This window comes from Octopus bimaculoides, chromosome 9 (assembly GCF_046866305.1).
Source record: "Octopus bimaculoides isolate indiv1 chromosome 9, ASM4686630v1, whole genome shotgun sequence".
Classification (NCBI taxonomy): domain Eukaryota; kingdom Metazoa; phylum Mollusca; class Cephalopoda; order Octopoda; family Octopodidae; genus Octopus; species Octopus bimaculoides.
In genome coordinates this window covers 83,171,232-83,190,158 of record NC_142936.1, presented here as the reverse complement: position 1 = coordinate 83,190,158, position 18,927 = coordinate 83,171,232, and the positions used below count along the sequence as shown (strand labels likewise).

At 37.2% G+C, this 18,927-nt stretch overlaps 2 protein-coding genes across 4 annotated transcripts in view; both read right to left on the bottom strand.

Annotated features, from left to right (window-relative positions):
• The window catches only part of LOC106877707 (rho GTPase-activating protein 12), a 36,534-nt gene extending 17,946 nt beyond the window's left edge, over positions 1-18,588 (bottom strand). The window contains exons 1-5 of the mRNA XM_014926663.3: positions 18,455-18,588; positions 7,874-7,924; positions 5,443-5,498; positions 4,158-4,341; positions 3,282-3,380 (exon numbers count right to left, since the gene is read on the bottom strand). Coding sequence (XP_014782149.3) covers positions 3,282-3,380; positions 4,158-4,341; positions 5,443-5,498; positions 7,874-7,924; positions 18,455-18,553 — 489 coding nt within the window. The 5' untranslated portion in view covers positions 18,554-18,588. The remainder of the gene's footprint in view (positions 1-3,281; positions 3,381-4,157; positions 4,342-5,442; positions 5,499-7,873; positions 7,925-18,454) is intronic.
• Positions 18,455-18,927, bottom strand: part of LOC106879295 (uncharacterized) — a 106,688-nt gene continuing 106,215 nt past the window's right edge. For 2 of the 3 annotated variants that reach the window (XM_089357929.1, XM_089357930.1), the window contains exon 4: positions 18,455-18,764. In XM_089357929.1, coding sequence (XP_089214055.1) covers positions 18,757-18,764 — 8 coding nt within the window. In that variant the 3' untranslated portion in view covers positions 18,455-18,756. Of the gene's footprint in view, positions 18,786-18,927 lie in introns of all 3 variants that reach the window. The other variant, XM_089357928.1, reaches the window with a different exon arrangement.

Below are 18,927 nucleotides of genomic sequence, written 5' to 3'. Positions count from 1 at the left end.
TGCATGTATATATACATATATAAATATATATATATATACATGCATATATATATATATATATATATATATATATATATATATATATATATATATATTATCATCATCGTTTAACGTCCGCTTTCCATGCTAGCATGGGTTGGACGATTTGACTGAGGACTGGTGAAACCGGATGGCAACACCAGGCTCCAGTCTGATTTGGCAGAGTTTCTACAGCTGGATGCCCTTCCTAACGCCAACCACTCAGAGAGTGTAGTGGGTGCTTTTACGTGTCACCCGCACGAAAACGGCCGCGCTCGAAATGGTGTCTTTTATGTGCCACCCGCACAAGCCAGTCCAGGGGCACTGGCAACGATCTTACTTGGCTTGCCGGGTCTTTTCACGCACAGCACATTTCCAAAGGTCTCGGTCAGTAGTCATCGCCTCGGTGAGGCCCAATGTACGAAGGTCTTGCCTCACCACCTCAGCCCAGGTCTTCCTGGGCCTACCTCTTCCACGGGTTCCCTCAACTGTTAGGGTGTGGCACTTTTTCACGCAGCTATCCTCATCCATTCTCACCACATGTCCATACCAGCGCAATCGTCTCTCTTGCACGCCACAACTGATGCTTCTAACGTTCAGCTTTTCTCTCAAGATACTTACACTCTGACGGGTATTCACATTGACATTACACATCCAACGGAGCATACTGGCTTCATTCCTTGCGAGCTTACGTATGTCCTCAGCAGTTACATCCCATGTTTCACTGCCATGTAGCATGGCTGTTCGTACGCATGCGTCGTACAGTCTGCCTTTTACTCTGAGTGAGAGTCCCTTTGTCGCCAGCAGGGGTAAGAGCTCTCTAAACTTTGCCCAGGCTATATACATACATATATATATATACATGATTTGATTTTTGATACAATCTAGTTACAGCTTGTGAGCTGTGGCCATGCTGGGACATCACCATTTGGTGTTGCTACATAATTTTACCTCACTAATTCTTTTTAGAAATTGACATCTGGTGCATGAGGGAGTTTGATTCCACTGCCCTCATCTGCCATCCTGGTGTCAAGTTGGTTCATTGGAACACTTGACAGTAACAGGTACAGTTTCATTTTGAAGACACCTACATCCACCATATGCAGGTCTCTCAGGTCCTTTGGGAGGATATTGAAGAGCTGTGGTACCCTGAAACCCAGGCTGTTGCAGTATCTTGTCCTAATTTGTAGTCCTTGATACTATGCAGTGGCACCCTGTTCTAGTATTTGTGTAACTCTCGATGCTAAAGTTTGGGACAAGTCCTTCCTGGATCTTCCAGATGTATATTATGGCATATCTTTCTCGCCTAGGCTCTATGGAATAGAGACTTAATCTTTCGAGTTTTTACCAGTAACTTATATGCTGCATAGAAGCTATCTTCTTCATGTAGTAGCTTCATTGGATTGCCTCAAGTTCTGCAATTAATTTGACACTGGTTGGTGACTATAGCTGAGAGCAATAGTCAAAGTGGCTTAGTCCAAGTGTCTTCCAGAGGACTATCATGGTTTCCTGATCTCTTGTTCTAAAAGTTCTAAGACTCCATCTGGTCTGCCGCCTGCATTTCATTGCCAACTTAGCAACATGCACATGGAAGGATGCATCATTACTCATGTAGATGCCCAGGTCTCACACTGACTGTGTCTCTGGGATTGCAATCCCTCCAGGTCCAGTGTATTCAATTGGTATTGCATTTAGTTTTGCATGCTGATAACACAAGGCTTGAAACTTTTCAGCATTAAACTGCATGCTATTCTTTTCAGCCCACTTGTATATTCCATTCAGCTCACATTGCAGGTGCATAGTGTCTTGAGGGTTCTGTATCACCTGTGAGACTGCATAACTTGTGATCATGGCTCTGTGTGTGGTTGAGGGCATATCTGAGAGGGCCATTATGAACAGTAGTGGTCCCAAAACAGTGCCTTGCGGAACACTGCTCACTATTTGTGTGTCATTGAATGTGGCCCCATTGGCTACTACCACCTGACTGCTATCCTTCAGAAAGTCATGCAGCCATTCTCCCCCACACACACTTTGTATATAAAGGGAGGTGAGATGTACTGATGAAAATGAAATGAGAAGGGAGAGTGTAGACTGAATGAGAGGTTAAAATTAGGAGAGAAAGAGACAGCGAGAGAGAAGTGAGAATAGATAAAGGAAACATTAAGTAGCATCCAAAACTTTGGTATCAACTTAATTTGCTAAAATTCTTCTTCTCACAGACTATTAATAGTAAGGAAAAGATTTGGGGGCAAAAGATGATGACAACAATCATGACAACAACAATGATGATACCAAATGTGGTTTGAAATAATTTACGTTATAATTTGTAAGTTTTTTTGCCTTGTTTGCTTTGTGTGAAGAAGCAATGTCCATGACCTTCGAAAGCTCTCTAAGATTGGTGAGTTTGATGCCATTAATGATTTATTAAAAACAGCTACAGGTCCACATCTGGAGAAAAGAAATGAGTTGAGAAAAAGCTCCACATGGCTTATGTCCTAAGGAGACAGGACTGGGAAATAATGGTTAGTGTGAGACTGAGAAAGTTGGATGTACCAAGAGTGATGAGAAATGGAAAGGTGAGTAGGCTCAGAGAATCTGAGTAGTGGATGTGTTACATCCGTCAGCTCTGAGGAACAGAGGCCATTACAGTAATAAGAGACAGTGAGAGGAGAGAGCACACCTGTGGACCAGAAACTGTAGTGTGTCTGTTAGTGATTTTATGTCAATCAGTCAAGTAGCTCTTCTTTGGACATAGTCCAAGACGCCTGTGTGCATAGAAGCTTCCCTGTCTCAGATGTTGGGGGCAGTACTCCTATGTGGGTTCCTTATAAGCCTTATAGTGTGTTGTCATCCTAAATCTCTTCCTTATTATTTGTAGTCAGTGAAAGGAAAAAACTTGGGGGTTGAAATATTTTTTTTGGCTCTGACGAGAAGAGCCATTCTTGGATGTGGTCCAAGCTATGCTAAGGATATGACTAGTGAGGCCCAGATTTAGAATGACTGTGAGGATTCTAGCTGAGCACTGCTCATGTTTAGTGGGATGCAGTGAGTTGTGCCTCATTCATATGAATAGTGCTTCAGGGTTTGTTTTTTTCTTATTGTTAGGTTGGCATAACCAACTTTGTTGAACATTTTAACAACAACCAGAATCTCATGTCAGTCATAAATTACAATCGTAGGACCAGACTTCATTCTATAAGTTTTACAGAAAGTTCAGATGCATGAATAAAGAACCTAAACAATAGAATATCAAAAGAATTTACCATTTCAGAAATAATCAAATTGATGTAGACCAACCATTCTTGAATTTTCGTGTTATCATCTGCTTGTAATAAAATTTGGTTGTTCTGTATATCTTCCAGCTGTAAGCATATAATTTGATGAATTATTAAAGCAATTAAGGTACTTGATAATATACAGAATAGTGCTGGTAGACATAACTATCCACATATCGTTACAGCACTATCATTTTGCTATACAGCACTAACACATTAGTATATAGTACTATCACATTAGTAATGTATATTTATGATCTTATTAATATCTTTTAGACAAGAATATCAAATTATTTGCGTATAAAGTACTCTTTTGGTATCCTGGAATCAGATTTTTCCATATGACTTAGGGTTAAGGCCAGGAAAATGTTAGTCATCTGCAAATGCACGGTTTTCTTATTGTGAACCCATTCTGTCTTACAAGTTCAATTATATTTTTGCAAGATAAGAAAGTTAATTTGCGGAAAGAGGATCATTTCTTTATGTAGATTCACAGCATATGCTCAAAGCATGTAGAGAGCAGACAAAAGGTTAAATCTGTTGAAAGAAACTGGTCATAAATTATCACTTTTATTTAGAAACATTTGAATGTTTTCCATTCCTTTTACTCATGGTTTGTTCAGTATCTGGTTGTTGTTATAGGTTATTTCAGGGGTAGCCATATTTACTATCACTTCAACTTCTATTGTATGTTCAACATATAAAAAAAAAATGCCAGCTATACAGTTGTATCAGATTTAGTAGTGGAAACTGATAGAGACTTGGATGGTGGTCAAAGCAACTATCATATTCTGTAAGATACATGAAAGTGACTTTTATGAACCATCTGTTTGAGGTAAAGAAACAATGCTGACAAAAACTTACAAGGAGAACATTCTTCTTGCTTGAGATATCTTTTGAAGCATGAGAACACTTGGCTCCACCAAGGAATATAATTTGTTCTGGATTTCCATTTTTGGCACCAGGTCCGACTGCAGCAGCACGTTGATCTTTGTAAAATGCAATATTGGAACCAAATATCTTCACATATGTTTGACTCCACTTTTTCCTGTAGAGAGATTAGTGGAAAAAATACTGACATTCTAACTCGTGTTAGCATGGAAAGCAATGTAAAACAATGAAAAACTGGCATCAAGTATTCCAAAGCTGAATACCAGTACGAAAACACAACACTACATTTGCTACCCATAGTAGCAAATCAATTCATCGAGTGGCTGTGTGGTAAGTAGCTTGCTTACCAACCACATGGTTCTGGGTTCAGTCCCACTGCGTGGCACCTTGGGCAAGTGTCTTCTACTATGGCCTCGGGCCGACCAAAGCCTTGTGAGTGGATTTGGTAGACGGAAACTGAAAGAAGCTCGTTGTGTATATGTATATATATATATGTATGTGTGTGTATATGTTTGTGTGTCTGTGTTTGTCCCCCCAACATCGCTTGACAACCGATGCTGGTGTGTTTATGTCCCCATAACTCAGCAGTTCGGCAAAAGAGACCGATAGAATAAGTACTAGGCTTCCAAAGAATAAGTCCTGGGGTCGATTTGCTCGACTAAAGGCGGTGCTCCAGCATGGCCGCAGTCAAATGACTGAAACAAGTAAAAGAGTAGAAAGAGTATTAGTTTACAACAAAACAGCAATAGGCGTCAAGCACTTGCAGCCAACAGTGCTCTCTCTGAAGAAATATAACTTCTAAGTAGAGTCCATCAAGGAACTGTATAGGGACCACTGCTGTTTGTGGTGGCTTTCTCAGACATGCTTTCAGTCATACAGTCAGCTACTATTACAGTTATGCTGACAATACAAAAGTAAGACTAGCAGAGGAAAACCCTCATGATAATACAAAATTACAGCAAGACCTAAACACAATATAGAAGTGAGCTGAAAAAAAAAAAAAAAAAGGCAGTTCAATGCTGAGAAATTCAAAGTACACTACTATCAGCCCACAAATAGATTGCAATCAGAATACATACGACCAGTGGATATTGCAATCCCAGAGTTACAATCACAGCTATCGTTCTCTTTTGCCGAACCACTAAGTTACAGGGACGTAAACACACCAGCATCGGTTGTCAAGTGATGTTGGGGGGGACATAGACACACAAACATACATATACACACACATACATACAGGAAATAGTGCAATACTAACCCAACTTTTTTCCCATTTTCCATAATTTTTGTTTTGTTTAAGATTCCCGTCTTGTTCTGCAAAGAAATTCAAAAAATCTTTTAAGAAACAAAAGGAGCAAAAAAGAAAAAAGATTGTGTAATCAAGACTTCAGAACAGTTATAGAAATTGAGCTGTTAATCTCAAGTAGGGAGACAATATTAGAAAACTTAGGTTTTGATCTCAGACATGTAAAGAGTGAAACCATCTTATATGACTTTACAACATTAATATACATTTAATATATATCAATATACATCAATATAAATTGAGTTGTTTCTTTATTACTTTCAGTTTTTTGAATAGCAACCATGCTCAGATACTTCCTTCAAAGGTTTTATAGCTGATTACCCTGATACTAGTACTTTATCTGGGACTTATTTTATCAAGCTCCATTTGTCAAATGGTAAAGTTCTCCTTGTAATAAAAGTATGTAACTTGCATAGAATTCTACAAGGTAGTTCTGTTTGATGCACAAATTCATCAGCAATCCATTATCGATATAAACATGTGCATAAACAAATATATGTATGAATAAACAACATATATACAATATACATGCACACACATATATATATCATTAAATCCTGTGAAATCATCCAACATGAGCTAGACAATTTCAGAGGGTCTGATGAGTTGGAGGACTTCATGGACCTTTGATGACTGCTTTGCCAAGGCATCTACAGTTGGATAACCTTTATAATGTCAGCCACTTCTCAGAATGTATTAGGTGCTTTTTTCTCTTTATATCAAGGCTCCAGCACTGGTGGGGTTGCCAAGTAATTTGCAAGACAAAAAAACATCCCTTGATTGAGTGAAATGAAGTAAAGAGGAAGATGACTTTATGCCAGGTGTTGTTGTAGTGCAGATATATGGCTACTCGGCACTATATAAGGTGGCTAGGAGGAGACGGGGTGATAAAGATGGTGGTAACAAGTGTCAGCATGTACTCTCTATGCACAAGAGGATAAGTAAAGAGAGGAGCACAGAAGATCGGGAAGGATGGATGGGTAAGTCAGCCAGAGTGTGAGAGGAGATGACAGATAGTTAGAGATGGTGGTAGAGATGAATGTAGTGAACGGTGAATACAGAGTGGAGGCATTGTTGATGGTAAATAAGGATTCAGGAGAAGATGATAAGAAAAACAGGCAGCTCAGGAAGGTGGAGGTGATGAGTTGCAGAACAAAAAGCAAACAGAGCAACAGAATAACAAACTGTAGATAGATGAGAAATAAGGAGGTTATGTGTAGGGCGAGTAAAGAAGTAATGGTGGTGGGTAAACAGATGTACAGTGACAGGGATAGAGACCAGTGGTAAATAGGAGTGGATATAGTGAGTGGCAAATAAAGGTGGGGTGGGAAATCAATAATAAATATGGCGATCTTTCAATACCAGTACCAAATATCGGCCTTTTCCGTAAAAAGTGTCTTCAGCGATCTTTACCAAAGATCGGCCTTTTTCATAAAAAGTGTTGGAGGGAAAGAGGGAAATGGGTTAGGGTTTTAGGGTTAGGGTTAGTGTTTAGGGTTAGGGTTACAGTTAGGGTTACGATTACGGTTAGGGACGGAATTCCCTAACCCAAACCCTAACCCTAAAACCCTAACCGTAACCGTAACCCTAAACCCTTCAAACCCTAACCCTAAAACCCTAACCGTAACCCTAAACCCTTCAAAAGAAATTGCGCTCTCTGTATCTCTTTTGCTTTTACGACGTCGTTTCCCTCTTTCCCTCCAACACTTTTTACAGAAAAGGCCAATCTTTGGTACTGGTATCGAAAGATCGCCGTAGATATTGGATGGGGCTAATAATGATATATGGAAGTAATAAGACGTAGCTCAGGACAAGATAACTGTCGGCTCAATGAAAAACAAACAGGCAAGAGATGATGTCGTGTATGAGGGATGAATCTCAAAAGGAAGTGGTAGCAGAAAAAGGAGACGAAATATGTAGTCCTGCTCTCATGTAATTACAGAAGCTGGATGGTGCAATAATTAGAAAAACGATGGCAAGATGGGTGACGGAAAAATGAGTCATTTTAATACTACACCATTACCCCAACTTCCATATGTATTTTATCTTGTTTAATTACTGCAACGTTATTATAATGTAGATAGTATACCATATTTCATTACTGTAACTACTATACCATATCTAATTTCTCTAACCGAATCCAACTAATTCTAATTCATTATATGAACCTATGAAGGAGTATCTATATAGTTGATCAGGTTAGCAAAACTAGCAGCTAAATCTCCCTCACATCATAGCTCATTACCTTGAAAAGGGAGACATTGAATGATGTGACCTCAAACATATCTGCTAAAAAACCAAAATGATCATGACTTGAATGTATTTAATAGACGGCTCCGTATACTCAGGATTGACCTGGGGCACAACAACAACAACAACTCACCTTACAAATATCAAATGCTGTTCCCATTAATGGCTGCACTTTCTCAGGACTCTAAAATAATTTTTTAAAAAAACAGAAAAAAAGAACAAATTCAGAAATGTAATTCTCTACAAATGATGCCAGATCTTAGTAGATCAGGTATCAAATGTTTGGTAATCTTATATTTGGAAATATAACATTCTGTTTTTGAAATGGCTTAGTTAGTTAATGAGTGAGTGAGCAAGTGAGTAAGAGCGAGAGAGCGAGCAAGAACAAGAGCAAGAGAGAGAGAGAGAGAGTGGATTAGGTGAAGGGGGTTAAACTGGGTGACAGATTAAATCTATCGTTCTTAAATTATTATATCATTAAAATTTTGTGAATATGATGAAGCTAGACTGAATGATCTAAGTTTCTCTAGGTTGTTGTCTCACACTTTAGAGTTTAAGGAATTAAGGGGCGATTTTTAGAATTCTACGGACCCATTCTGATTAATATTTACAAACCAATTCTTTATGATTTTTACATGTTCAGACAATTGTGCATGTGTACATGTGCGTGTGTCTACTTTACTAGAACTAAAACAGAAGAGAAAGACTTTTTCAGTCAAGCTAATACTGCACCTTAGATTGCCACTTAACTTTATGTACCCTCACTCTCATACCATACATTAACACGTGGTTTTAAGAGGTGCAACCCAAAGGACTTTAGAGGGGAAACATCAGTCCATTTGTAAATTCTGAATAACTATTTACAACATCACCAAGCTTAATGCGTGTGTATATACATGTATATATATTATATATATAGTTCAAATTTACAGAAAATAAATGATGAAGACAAGTGATGGAACAACAAACAGGTGTATTTTATATATATATATATATATATATATATATATATATATATATATACATATGCATATATGGGTACAGGACGTCACCAACTGTGCAAACAACATAAAATACATAAAAACAGGACACACACTCACACACACTAATGTGTGTATATATATATATATATATATATATATATATATATATATACACACACACACACAAACACAAAGTGTGTGTGTGTGAGAGAGAAAGAGGACCTTGCAAGATTCTTTAAGTTAATAAGTAGCATTCATGAATCAACCCAATTCAATATGGTAATGAATGAATGAAAGGGAATCCTTTTCTGGACATTCTAATAAAGAAAATGAGACAGTTGTAACCAACTTCTACTGCAAGAACACAGATACACACCAATACTTAGATTTTAAATCTTACCACCCTTCCCACAAGAAAAGAAACATATCATTCAACTTGGCAAGCTGTTTATGCTGAATAGTTACAGACACAAATAGATGAGGTAAATGACTGGTAGAACTAAATATGTTCCCTCATAAACAGAAATATCCCAAAATGCTAATAAATTATGCCATAACCAAGGCAAAAGAAATCCTGATCTCTGCCTTATCGAGAAACACTCTCACTGAGGGTGAATACCAGAAAAAGATATGTTTTGTCGTGGAAATCAGTGGCCCACTGGACACCATGTGGTTAAAAATATACAAGAGGGAAAGGACAACTATGGGCTATTGATAAAGAATTTGCAAATCCAGAAGCCAAGACACACTTTCAGTTTCATACCTATTATCAATGGAGTAACAGGGTACATACCAACCTGTCTGGGGAAAAATATAGCTGAACTTGGGTTCTGAGGGGCAAAATGCAAATCCTTAATTTATACACTATAAATGATCACACTATCTGGGACTATAAAAATCTGTGAGACCTTAAAATTTAAAGGATGATAAACAAAATGGGGCTTTTCTTCACAACCTTGCTACCAAGCAGGTGGCCAATCAAAATTTCTTCCAAATCAAAAGGAGAAAGAGGACAGACAGACATACAGACATACATACATACATTTGTAGTAAAGAAACATGGCACTATACACTAGTGGCAGTAGGTGGGTAATTTTTTGGTTTGAATATTTCAAGAATCTCTCACAGTGCCAGTAGCTCAGACGACAAAATTTGAATCTTATTGTCCACACTGTCAAAAGTACTACAATATCATTAGATTTACAACAACTTAGTATTAAATTGGAAACCATGCCAGCATGGAAAGCGGACATTAAACGATGATGACGATGATGATTTATAAGTTATAAATTAAGGAGTGGTTTTACAAAATATGCCATATGTCAGCTGGAATATCACTGAATGTAATATATACAAGGTGAAGCACTAGATAATTTGACATAAGTGAGTATTACAGAATAAAATGCATATCATGTGTAACACAGAATGTTGTTTATGTGACATAATGTTGCACACAATATGGACCATAGATGTCATGTAATATGGTGTATAGACAGGAGAGGACACAGTATAATGTATGTAACTTGTAACAAGATGGCCGGGAGCAGAATATGATATGAGGTGACACAGAATATTATATATATTTAGGTGCACTGCATACTGCAACTCATATGACAGGAATTCCATATATTGTATAATCTAGCTGGGGTGTCATATACCATGATATAGTAGCTTGGCATTCTCAAATATATTAAAAAGTCCTGGACTAAGTAAGTAGATTTATTCAATATTGTGAATCATTATGGAACTGGTTTCATACACTACACAAATTGATAACTATATTGATTTGTAACTTGACGAATAGGAGTCTCACAACAGCTCGTCCATAAAACATTCAATTTACACCAGAAAATACAGAATATTAGCTGAAATTTTCACTCAGTTCATCATCATTGTTTAACGTCCATTTCCCATGTTGGCATGGGTTGGATGGTTTGACAGGAGCTGTCCAAACTTCAATTGTCTTGTTTTGGCATGGTTTCAATGGTCGGACGCCCTTCCTAACACCAACCACTTTCCAGAGTATGCTGGATGCTTTTTATGTGCCACCTGCACATTGCAATAACTTGATTTTGATTCTTACCAACAACAGATAAAAAAATAATTTACAGAAATATAGTAGATAAACACCATGGAATATAGAAAACACTTAAAATCAATAATGTCCCTTGTAAAAACATGAATACTACAAACTTCCATTAGCCATTCAATATAAGGTTAATGATTCAATAAAACATTGCAACAAATGCTAAGATCAATCCCACTGGTAAGTTGTCACAGCTAGTAATACAAGAAACAGTATTGATAAACAGTTATTGCCTGAGAGTACAATTTCAAGATATTTGGTAAACTAATGAAATAATGCTGTTTTGATCAAATACAAAGGAAGGTAGAAACAGCCACTAAAGAATTCTGAAATCAAGAAATATCTAATACAAAATAAAGAAATCAACTTTAAAAAATAAAAGATATTTATGTTGAACAAAAAGAAAAAGTAAAACTGAATCAATTAGAATATTGAAAATGCAAGTAAGAGAAAATTATTGGCGTTAAGTGAAAATAGGAAAGATGGCAGAGCAATATATGTTCAGGTATGTTGACAGAAAGAACTTGTTGTTCAAGTGAAGAGTGGGAAAGGAAGGAAATACAGAGAAGTCTTTTAATTCAATCAATTTGATTAAAAGATGAAAAACACCACCAAAAAAAAAAAAAAAAAAAAAAAACAGAATTTGGAAAAATAATGTAAATATAGAAAAATAAATTGAAGTCAAGACTGATTTCTTTATAAGCAAAAGACTGGATTATAAGAGAGGGTATGCATAACATTGCAGTGGTATTCCATGACTTTCCAAATGCGATTTGCAATCTGACTAAAATAAAACTATTTCAACTGAGAATTGGAACCAGATGAAAGATACATGTCATAGCACAAATAGTCTGAAACTGTTTGTTCTGGTGATCCTGTTGTCTGCTAGAAGATGGTAGGGGTTCGCGCTCCAGCATGCAATATATACCGGGTACGGATTGCATCAATAAGCAGCTGGAGGAGGCTCTTTCTGATGTTAAAAATGGTACTAAAGTCAAACAGCCATATTGATGTGGTGATAAACATTACTTCTCAGTATAGTTACTACTTTCATTTCTTATAGAAATTTTCTAACTAGCTATTTTGCTTGTTTATATATATATTTAATGTCCATTATCCATGCTGGCATGGGTTGGACAAAATATATATGTATATACATACATACATATACTATAAACATATATGTAATCCTGTGTAAACACACACACATACGTGTGTGTGCGTATAAAACAGGCAAAAATAACGGGTTACTCTTTACTCTTTTACTTGTTTCAGTCATTTGACTGCAGCCATGCTGGAGCACCGCCTTTAGTCGAGCAAATCGACCCCAGGACTCATTCTTTGGAAGCCTAGTACTTATTCTATCGGTGTCTTTTGCCAAACCGCTAAGTTATGGGGACGTAAACACACTACCATCCGTTATCAAGCAATGTTGGGAGGACAAACACAGATACACAAGCATATACACAAACATACATATACATATATATGACGGGCTTCTTTCAGTTTCCGTCTACCAAATCCACTCACAAGGTTTTGGTTGGCCCAAGGCTATAGTAGAAGACACTTGCCCAAGGTGCCATGCAGTGGGAATGAACCCGGAATCATGTGGCTGGTAAGCAAGCTACTTACCACACAGCCACCCATGCACTTATATAGAACTATAGACGTTTACTTATTCATTATAGGCATACAGCTGTCTCAGATATTCACTTGGGTATGCTCATGGCTCAATAACATCAAGCAATCAATTGAATAACTGATAACATAGGGAACTGCCATCCTAGCTATCTTCTTCAAGCTGAAACAAACCCACAACGAAACTGATTTGTTCACCACATTCCTTATATATATATATATATACACAGATAGACAGACAAACAGGTAGATAAATATAACATTTGATGTACACAGTACAAAGATATGACCTATTAATAGTTTCTTATTTTGGAGATGCGGGTCCAGACAGGTTTTGTAACAGGTTTTATGGGAACTTGGATCTCAGTGTATTTATACATATAAATATAGGTGTACACACATACAAATGTGTGTATATATATATATATATATATATATATATATATATATATACACACACAGGCGCACACACACACACACACACACACACACACACTAACACTACATATGTATATAGACACAATATGGTAATTACAAAGTATTTCCCTGGTGAAGAAGATACAACCCAATAAAGGTTAGTATTTAGTGATTTTAGATTTAGAACTAGGACTCAGGAACAAACCCAATCTGGAAAAGGAGGACATGGAAGCTTAGGAATCCTTCAAAGAATCAGAGATACTCTGACTGAAGCATTTGATGAGAAAAAGGAGGAGTTTGAGTCATACAGCATAGAGGACAACTGGAAGTTTCTACAAGATAACCTACTGATGACTACAGACCAAATCTGTAGCTGGTAAAAAATCCCAACAAAACTAAGAGTGATCTGGTGGTAGATCAGTGAGATAGACACAGCCATAGAGGCAAAAAGACAGGCCAAGGACTAGAAAAATAATGGCAGCAGAGAATTATATCATGTAACTGAAAGGGGAGCTAGATGACAGGTTTACATAGCAAAAGAACTGCAGAAAGAGGAGATCTGCCAATATTCTACAGCATGAGGATCAGTACAAAGTGTTCTGGATTACAAGAGAGTATAGTAGCAAAAATCAAGATGTTCTGGGTGAGAAGTGTATTAGATTCTGAAAACAAAGGGAGAATGAAAGTGCTACTACAAAAGGCTATTAAACATAGAGAATGTTTGAAAGAAAGACAGTCTTCCCAATGTAGACCCAGAAGAGGGACCAGCCATCCAAGTTAAAGCAATCAAGGAAATCCTATTTTCATATCCTTGCTACACTGCTGAGATTTTAAAATATCTAGTGGAGTAGAATACGGCCTAGCCACCCATATAATTTATCAAGTTGTATAAGAATGTGTAGCAGCTGTTACAAAGGTAACAGAGCTGCCTTAGATAGAAGTAATTACAGAGGTATCAAATTGCTAGACTAAATCATGAAAGTTACACATAAAGTTACAACACAATTAATTAGGAACAGAATTAGATTAGATGAAATGCAGTTTGGTTTTGTCCTGGGTAAAAGTATTACTGATGCCCTCTGTCTAATAAGAAAACTTAAGGAGAAATATTTAGCTAAAAGTAAGCAAATGTACTTGGCATTCATTGACCTGGAGAAAAACATCAACAGAGATCTTTCTCTATGATTTGGTGGTCTCTAAGGAAGCTAGGGATAGCTGAATGGCTTGTGAATATCCTACAAGCCATGTACATGAGTACTATCAGTAGAGTTAGCCATGAGAATAGTAAAGAACTTAGAGTAAAGGTAGGAGTTCATCATGCTCAGTCCCCTCCTACTCAACATAGTCCTCCAGCCATAAAAGAGGAATTTATGACCGGCTGCCTCTGGGAATTAATATATGTTGATGATCTTGTTCTAACAGCAGAATAAAAAATGAAATTTTAGGTGTGGAAAACTTATGACTCCTTTTGCATGAAGCACATGGTCCCAAATCATTTCAAGATTTGAGGAGGGTAAATCGTCATGTGTGTGAAACTTATAGTGATGCATGCTATCAACAAGGTTTCTTAGAAAATGATGAGCATTGGGACCTTGCATTGACTGTAGCATCAGTATCAGATCCTCCAAGGAAACTGTAACCTTTTTTGCATTTATACAGAACATGTGTCAACTTGGCAGTCCTCTACAGCTTTGGATGAAATAATGTGAGGACATGGTTGAGGGCTTAAAGTATACAATTCAACAAGCAAACCCAGATATCAATATTCAGTTCTCTGAAACGATTTTTAACCAAACACTGATTGAAATTGAGGATCAAGTTTTGGCCATGGAAGGCAAAAATTTTCAAGGGTCTGGCTCTGGACTGCCAAAAACAAACTGTCAAATTAGTGATATAACTTCAAGAGACATAGCAAGAGAGACAAATTATAACATCACAGAGTTGGCTGCATTTGTGAATGAACATGAACCTAAACTTCTTCCAGAACAATGTTGTGCATATGATAAAATTATTTCGTCAGTCACAGAAAAAAGCAGAGGAATTTTCTTTCTTGATGCTCCTGGTAGCACAGGTAAAACATTTGTAACATCATTGCTTCTCTCCAAGGTAAGGTAACAAAAAAGAGCAGTTGCCACAATTCTCCCAGGAGGATGAACAGCTCATTCTGCTTTTAAATTATCGTTAAACCTGGTCACAAATGACAGTCCAATTTGTAAACTAAGCAAAGGTTCAGGTTCAGCAGAAGTGTTGCGCCAATTCCACCTGATCATTTGGGATGAATGTACCATGTCATATAGAGGTGCAATGGAAGCTCTTGATAAGACCTCACAGGACATCAGAGGCAACAATAAATTTATGAGAGGAGTTACATTAGTTTTATCAGGAGACTTCAGACAGACTTTACCAATAATTCTGAGACGAACAAGATCTGATAAAATAAAAGCATGCATTAAGTCTTCACACCTATGGAATGAAGTAATGAAATTCTCCTTCAATACTAACGTGTGAGCTTCATTACACGGGGACCAATGTGCGAAACAGTTTTCAAGCTGGCTCTTCCGATTACGAAATGGCAAAGTACCATTTGATGGGAATGGTGATATCAGTTTGCCTCATATAGCTATTATGGTGAATTCCCCAGCTGAATTGAAGAACAGGGTATTGCCAGACTTAAGTAATAATTATAATTCAAATAAATGGTTGTGTGATAGGGCAATTCTTACTCCAAAAAATGACGACACAGTAGCAAGAATTAACCATTAATTAATGAATACGATTCCAACAGTCATTCAGAAGTACAAACCAGTTGATTCAGTCCTTGATGAAAAATGAAGCTGTCCATTACACAACAACATTCCTTAATTTTCTTGAGCTACCTGGAACCCCTCCTCCTCTTCATCATCATCATCATCATCATCATCATCATTATCATCGTTGTCGTCATCGTTTAACGTCCGCTTTCCATGTTGGCATGGGTTGGACGATTTGATGAGGACTGGCGAACCAAATGGATGCACCAGGCTCCAATCTGATCTGGCATTGTTTCTACAGCTGGATGCCCTTCCTTACGCCAACCACTCTGAGAGTGTAGTGCGTGCTTTTACGTGCTGCCAGCACGAGGGCCAGTAAGGTGGTACTGGCAACAGCCACACTCAAATGGTGTTTTTTACGTGCCACCTGCACAGGAGCCAGTCCAGCGGCACTGGCAATAACCTCGCTCGAATATTTTTTTTTCACGTACCAGTAAGGCGACGCTGGTAATGATCACACTAGAATGGTGAACTCTTCCACATAAACTTTTTCTGAAAGTAGGAGTCCTAATAATGCTTCTAAGAAATTTAGATCCTCCTAAATTATGCAATGGGACAAGGTTGATTATGAAGACATCACCTAATGTGATACAAGCTACCATCATCACTGGATGTGCCTCTGGGGAAGAAGTTTTCATTCCAAGAATTCCAATCAAACCAACAGAGTCTATTAATAAAGCTCAAGATCAGACTTTGAAATCTATTGGCTTGCACTTAATTGAGCCTTGCTTATCTCTTATGGTCAACTTTATGTTGATTGCTCCAGGGTAGGTAGTTTCCAAGACTTATTTGTCTATGCTTCAAACTGGAAAACAAAGAATGTTGCTCACCCAGAAGCTCTTACATAATTTCCTTCAACATGTAATAGAATCTATCTCCCTACATTAAAGTGATAAATTTTGTATTTTCATTTATTATTATTATTATTATTATTATTATTATTATTATAGTCTTTTTTTTTTTGTATTATGAATTCAGAATTGATTTCCCAATTGAAGAATAAACTGAATTTAGAATAACAAATTTCCATACAACATATTTTGTTTTTTCCTTCCAATATATAAGGAAGAATTTCATTCCCGAGCAACACCGGGTACCTCTGCTAGTATATATAAGGGTAAAGTCATCCTTCAGTTGTGAACGACCATGGGATTGCACTTAGAAAGGTCCCCGCCAAAGTACAAGTCTGAGCAAGGTTGTTTATGGAAGGCCAGCAGTTGCCCATGCATACCAGCCCCACACCACTGAAATTATCCAAGGGAAAAGGAAAGGCAAAGGCCAATACAGCTTGGCACCAGTGACACCGCAACTCATTTCAACTGAGTGAACTGGAGCAATGTGAAATGAAGTGTCTTGCTCAAGAACGCAACAAACAGCCTGGTTCAAGAATTGAACTCACTAACTCATGATTGAGAACCCAACTCTCAAACCACTGAGTCGTGCACCTTCACACACACACACACACATACACATTTTGAGTTCTATTTTCCTGTTTGTATCATTAAACACACACACACACACACACACACACACACACACACACACACACACACACATATATATACAAACATAGATACATACATATCCACATACATATAAATATGTGTGCTTGTGTGTGTGTTTTGATTATTCACATAATACAGACCAATAAAAGCCAGAATGATTTCCACGATATAACTCTTTAATTGATTTAATCCTTGATTAGCCTGGTTGCTTGTACAGACACTTATTTATCATTGGGTATCCATATCATACCAATGTTTATGAAGACAGTTTGTGTAAATATTTCATTTGAAGGTGACTGATTAAAACATGGAGAGGTGACAGGGCTAAGTGGATAAGACGTTGGGGCAATCAACATATAATGTTTTCATATCAAATGACTGTATTTTATGTTGTAGGACACTTCAGTTTCCCCCATGGTGTACTGCTCCCTCAGCTGGAACAGTACTGCCACACGCACATAAATATCTTAGACTGAACTCAAAAAAATACTATTCATCTTATTATCAAATACTCACCAACACTACAACCCTTGGTTCACAGACATACGTCGTCGTCGTTGTGACAGTATGTCTCTGAATCAGGGGTTCTCTTTTCCATAGTCATTCTACCACTACTATAATAGCCTCTGCTCTTCCAAATTAGCTAGTTAATACTCATAACCTCTACAACTAGTACCCCATGTCTCTCTTTTTCTTATCCTCCCCCCCACTACCATTTTCTTCTTCATCCTCACCTCATCTTGCAATAACTACTTTCATCTATTCCTTCTCTATAGTGTCACCATTTATTCCCTCCCCACCCAAGTCTTTCCTGCAAATATCAACTTACAGATGCTCCAACTAAACTTTAACCCCATCAATCTCACCAATTTTATTGGTTCATGCCATCAGTATCGCTTCTTGTGTCCAAGTCATTAAAAATACCAGAATGTTTAGACATTATAATCCACCACCTACTGATGCATATATTCAGAGATGGCAAGAGCTTGAGCTTTACAAAACTACTATTGTAATTAAATATTTGTCTGTGTTTTTATTTAAGACTTGTTATACAAAGATCAAAGATCTGTAACAGATGTTGAAGTTCCAGGATTGCAATCCTGGATGTGTTGAAGTTACATTTAATATAATAAACGATTCTTAAATATTTATCAGATTTATTAAATTATTATATATTCAAAGACCAAATCAAGAAACTAACTGAAGAAGTGAATTGTTGTCTTGTCTTTCTCAAGAACTTTGCAACGATAAAGAGAAATAAAATGTTATACAAACCTCGACGTAAGAAGGCATTTGAGATGGTAAAGTTTTAGATCTTTGTGGTGGTACACTCACAGGAATGGGTTGGTGTTGTAAGGTCATAGATTTGGCCATAGTGACAGGAGGAATTTCATTATCGAGGGTAACACTTTCTGAATACTGAAATAAGAAATTTTGTGGGTTTTGTTCATCCTATCATTTGGAATCTAACACAATGTATATTGTGAATTTTCAGAAAAAAAAAAGGGGCTGCAAGCTTATGACGCTGACTTTCGAGTCATGGGTTAAAACTTTGTTACAGCCATAATGTTGTACTCTTAGCAAACTATCAGACACGATGGGATATCTATCATTATTAGACACTTAAACACTGACAAATGTGGTGAAGTTTCAAACTGCAGGTTTAACATTGTTGTTAGATCCAATTTTCTTTATACTGTAGTCAACATATCTATTCTGTGCAATATGCAGTGTAAAAATGGCATATG